General features: G+C 38.5%; 1 protein-coding gene across 1 annotated transcript; it reads left to right on the top strand.

Annotated features, from left to right (window-relative positions):
* Positions 1-1,271: 1,271 nt before the first annotated feature.
* Positions 1,272-1,831, top strand: LOC134220653 (protein kish). Its single transcript, XM_062699758.1, has 3 exons — positions 1,272-1,434; positions 1,495-1,604; positions 1,673-1,831. The coding sequence occupies exons 1-3, from the start codon at positions 1,432-1,434 to the stop codon at positions 1,776-1,778; spliced, it is 219 nt and encodes a 72-aa protein (XP_062555742.1). The 5' UTR covers positions 1,272-1,431; the 3' UTR covers positions 1,779-1,831.
* The last annotated feature ends 2,964 nt before the right edge of the window (positions 1,832-4,795 follow it).

Below are 4,795 nucleotides of genomic sequence, written 5' to 3'. Positions count from 1 at the left end.
GAGGATTTCTTGGAGAAACTTCCAGAGGAATTCTTTAAGGAACTTCCGGAAGAATTCCTTGGAGGAATTTTTGGGGGATTCTTGTAAAGAACTTTCGGAGGAACTCCAAAAGGAACTTCAGGAGGAATTCCTTGAAGAGCTTCCGGAGGAATTCCGTGAGGAACTTCCGAAGGAATTCATGGAGGAACTTCCGAAAGAACTCCTGGAAGACTTTGCGGAGGAATTCCCTGAAGATTTTCTTGAGGAACTTCTGGGGGAATTCCCGAAGAAATTTCTGTTGGGACTTGTGAAGGAATTTGCGGAGAAGGTACTGAGGGTACTTCCGGAGAAATTGCTGAGGAAACTTCCGGAGCAATTCCTTGGGGAACTTCAGGAAAAATATTTAAAGAACTTCCGCAGGAATTCCTGGACGAAATTTTGGGGGATTTTTTTTAAAGAACTTTCGGAGGAACTCCAGAAGGAACTTCAGGAGGAATTCCTTAAAGAGCTTCCGGAGGAATTCCTTGAGGAACTACCGAAGGAATTCATGGAGGAACTTCCGAAGGAATTCATGGAGGAACTTCCGAAGGAATTCCTGGAAGACTTTCCGGAGAAATTCCCTAAAGATTTTCTTGAGGAATTCCTGGAGGAACTTCTGGGGGAATTCCTGAAGAATTTTCTGTTGGGACTTGTGAAGGAATTTGCGGAGAAGGTACTGAGGGTACTGAGATATCTTTTGCTGGCGAGGATAGGGGAGCTAAATGTCAAAGAAGGAAAATCCATACGATTTGACAGGTATGTACCACACATGTTTCGGACAGCAGAACAAAGGGAACAGTAGCGACAATCTTTATCTAGTAACTAAAATATCTTTTGTATTACCCAACACTGCAAAAATTCCACACATTTTTATTGGCAAAAATCCATTAATTTAATTCTAATTAGTGCACACATAACCACTCTCCACGCGAAGTACAAATATAATCTATAATCAAATAAAATGTATGTGTGGTCTCTAATATGCAGTTATTGAATTTATGTGTGGGTACAAATTGCAAATATTTGGGTCGTCAAATTGCAAAAATTTATGTGTGCGACAAATATATTCAATATAAAAAAATAGTGAAGGTATTACCGCACACATAAAATTTATTTGTAATTTTTTTTAGGTTTTTGTCGTGGATTTTTATTATGGTGTATATCACATTCGTAAAATCGACGTTTGAATCTTTGTTTACAAAAGCAGATAAGTCGTTTTGAAAATTTTGTCTTGATTTTGGGTTCATTCGGTTCAAACGGTTCAAACGTCATAATTTCTTTGCGGAGAGCTCGTTTTGCGTTTGTCAGGTCAAAATAAAATCAACGTCACTCGTTTTTGCAATATTTATCAGATCCGCCACCCGTAAGGAAACCAATTTTTTATGGTTGAGTTATGCGAAAGAAAAGATAGAAATGGTAAGATTATTACGATATGGTATGATTGCTGTTTCTTGATTTAATTATCTTCCGTTCCAGAGCGCGATATTTAATTTCCAAAGTTTGCTTTCGGTGATCCTTCTGGCTATCTGCACTTGTGCTTATCTACGGTCCCTGTTCCCCTCATTCATTGATAGAAACAAAACTGGGTGTGTACCTTAACGTCCTTAACATTTGTTTTGTACAACAAATTTATGTATCTTTCTACCTCCAACAGAATGATGGGAATCTTTTGGAAACTGGCGCGAATTGGTGAACGAAAATCTCCTTGGGTAGGACTGGCTTGCGTTCTGATGGCGGCCTCGATATTATTTTACACGTAACTGTCTAACCATTCGTCATAAAATATTATGAATAAATTATACTCAAACTATCAGTGTCAAGTTTGGTTATTTCCGTCCCGGTCATTGAAGTGTTGTGCCAACTACAAACAATTATTATCCCTTTTATCTTTCTTGAACCTATATAGGCTGAGGCTTACACGATAATACTATTCTGTCCAACGGTATCTGTAACTCCGTCTATGTTGGCCGGCAGTATCATCTTTTTGATCATATGGATGTACATTTTCTTCAAACGCCGGTCGTCTGTAACAAAAACAATAAAAGGGCCTCCGCCATTGGGCCCCGGAATATTAGTAATTGTCCAAATAAGGTTTTTGTTAATATTAAAGCCACTTAAGAAACATTCCAAACACTGGACAACTGTGCTCCAGAGATACGTTTCATTTAGAACACATTAAAATCAAATCAGTTTCTCGAAAACAAGCATCCAATTCCACACATCATCTGTTTCTCTGAAGTAATATAAAATTACTCGTCACACCTCGTCCTACCAGATTGTTTGTCTAAACATCAATAAAATCTGTCTATATTAAACATTTATGTAATATCCAAATGATTCAACGTAATTTTATCAATTTGTACGAGAGTTTAAACATACTTGAAGCAGCACAATCGTTTTTGAAAGAATCAGCTGTCATGTGAATGGAACGTTTCAGTATAGTTAAAGTCTTTTAATAGTACACTAGAAAATTAGTCTCCTAAATTTACGTGCACATGCTTTGGTAAATCATGACACAAACATGTTTACAATATGTTTACTTTGGTTATCCAAACTCGATCCTAACCCTAACTACCCCGAAACTGCTATTACTGTACATGCAATGTAACGCAGAGCACTAAAACAAACCTTCTAAGAAATTGAAAAAAAAAGTTTTCATAAGCATAAATTTATATTTTGAGTTGATTCATTTAGTAGCAACTGGTGGATACCTGTTCTGAACACTTATTTGATTCAAGTTCTATTTCTCGCAAGCCCCCTACATATATAATGAGTGCTGACAACTCAAGTTACTTGATCATGAGCAGAACGGAGGTAGGCATAACTTCTAGGGATCAACCGCCTGAGATAGAAAGCAGAGCTTTGCTCTCTGTTTTATGATGATCACGACCTGTTGAAGTACTGGTCTTGACACGAGCTTATGACGTAACAAGGTCAAGGAGGACTATGCCCTTCGGCAACCGCCAACCGGTTTATTGGTGGACGAACATGGTTGCTGATCTTCGAAGCTCCTGTTATTAGAACTAAATAAAGATTGCAGCGTGCTAGAACCGAGGTGGACATCGTAAGACAGAGCAGCACGCTTAAAATCAATAACACAGAGATGTGTTTGCTTCACACAAAACGGACCTAATGCAGAACATCCCCTAGATGAGCGACAGTTACACAGGCACAAAAATGCCTCGTACGGTCGTGATAACGGTCCTTTTCAACATGTAAACGTTTGTACAGATTCCTTGTTTCATGAGGTACCAAATACTGTTGAAAATATTGAAATCCAAGCTTCAATAAAACCACACGAGCTACTTTTGTGGCTGTGTAACTGTCGCTCATCTATGGGATTTTCTGCATTAGGTCCGTTTTGTGTGAAGCAAACATATTTCTGTGTTATTGATTTTAAGCGTGAGAGCACCAAACTGCGAGATCAAACGTAGTAAGAGAGCCTGCTTTGAGCAGCTGTGTAGGAGAACTAATGACACTCCATGGAAGGATGCATACAGGATAGTGATGTCTAGGACTATTAAAGTCCGTGAAAGCATTGAAGCATTTGGGCGTGATAATCGATGATAAGTTCAATTTAACGAGAATGATGTCCAACGGATCGGCGGTGCATAGTCAGGCTGATGTGTCTACGGGTGGCAAGCGCATACCGCATCATATCGTATGAGGCGATTTGCGTCATCGTTGGGATGATGCCGATAAACATACTTCTGGAGGAAGATGTAAAATGCTTTAACTAACAGGCTAATTCCGGATGTATCGTGTTGCGTCAATAGAAAGCCTGATCAGATCAACTACCACTTTACACAGATGTTGTTTGAACATGGCTGCTTCAAGAAGTGTTTGCATAGGTTTAGACTTCGCAGAATCTGTGGAGTGTCCGGAATGCATAGGCGAGGTGGAGTCGGTGATGTTTGCATGCCCGTGATTCGATATTGAGCGAAACAACACTATGTTTGTCACTAGCATTCCAAGTAACCATTAGCACTATATTACGCCAAACCACCATATAGGGCCATTAAAGTGGCACTGTATAGCCTCGTGATGAACTTTATAATTTAAAAAAATCACGTTAATAAAGAAAAAAAAAAAACTGTATAGCCGATTTGGCCTAATATACGGCTTTTGGTTACTTGGGATCAGTGTTGTAAAATGTCATTTGCATTCGTTTGTATAATTTTCCCAGAACTTTTTTCAGTAGTTTGCTATCAACTATCAAGAATGACGAACTTATAAAGCTTAAATGTTGCTACAACTTTGTCTAAAAATACATTGCTGTAAATATTTAATCGGGGGCGTGGGAGGCAAAATGTCATTCAAATGACATTATGTCAAATGACACGTGACATTTTGGAGAGATTTCACTCTCTAGCCTCATATGTTAAATTTAGAGCAATTAACCCTTGGACCAAGGATGTTATCGATCATTTAGTGATTTGCGTTCGATCATTTAGTAGTTTGTCAATAACTCATTCCAGAAGCTGAATTTCAAAATTTGTTGTATGGTGGACTTTTAGTGCGAAGGATTTCCTACAACTCTGCCTAATGGTTTGTTGCTAAAATTGAACTAATCACGGAGTTATAGCGCTAGTTGCAGGAGCTTAAACTAAATGATTGGAATTTTGTTATCATTTAGTCTAAGTTACTGAAGCTATAGCTATAACTCCGTTACTAGTGGAATTCAAACAACGAACCATTTGGCAGAGTTGTAGAAAAAGCTTCGCACTAGAAGTCCACCATACAACACATTTTGGAATTCAGCTTCTGGAATGAGTTA

The sequence above is a fragment of the Armigeres subalbatus genome, chromosome 3, assembly GCF_024139115.2.
Source record: "Armigeres subalbatus isolate Guangzhou_Male chromosome 3, GZ_Asu_2, whole genome shotgun sequence".
NCBI lineage: Eukaryota > Metazoa > Arthropoda > Insecta > Diptera > Culicidae > Armigeres > Armigeres subalbatus.
Note: the sequence above shows the minus strand (reverse complement) of the source record. Positions and strands in the feature narration are given on the sequence as shown.

Bases quoted from the DNA above. Each gene is read 5' to 3' on its own strand.
- LOC134220653 (XM_062699758.1), top strand. The intron at 1,605-1,672 runs GTGTGTACCTTA...TACCTCCAACAG, and splicing joins ATTGATAGAAACAAAACTGG to AATGATGGGAATCTTTTGGA.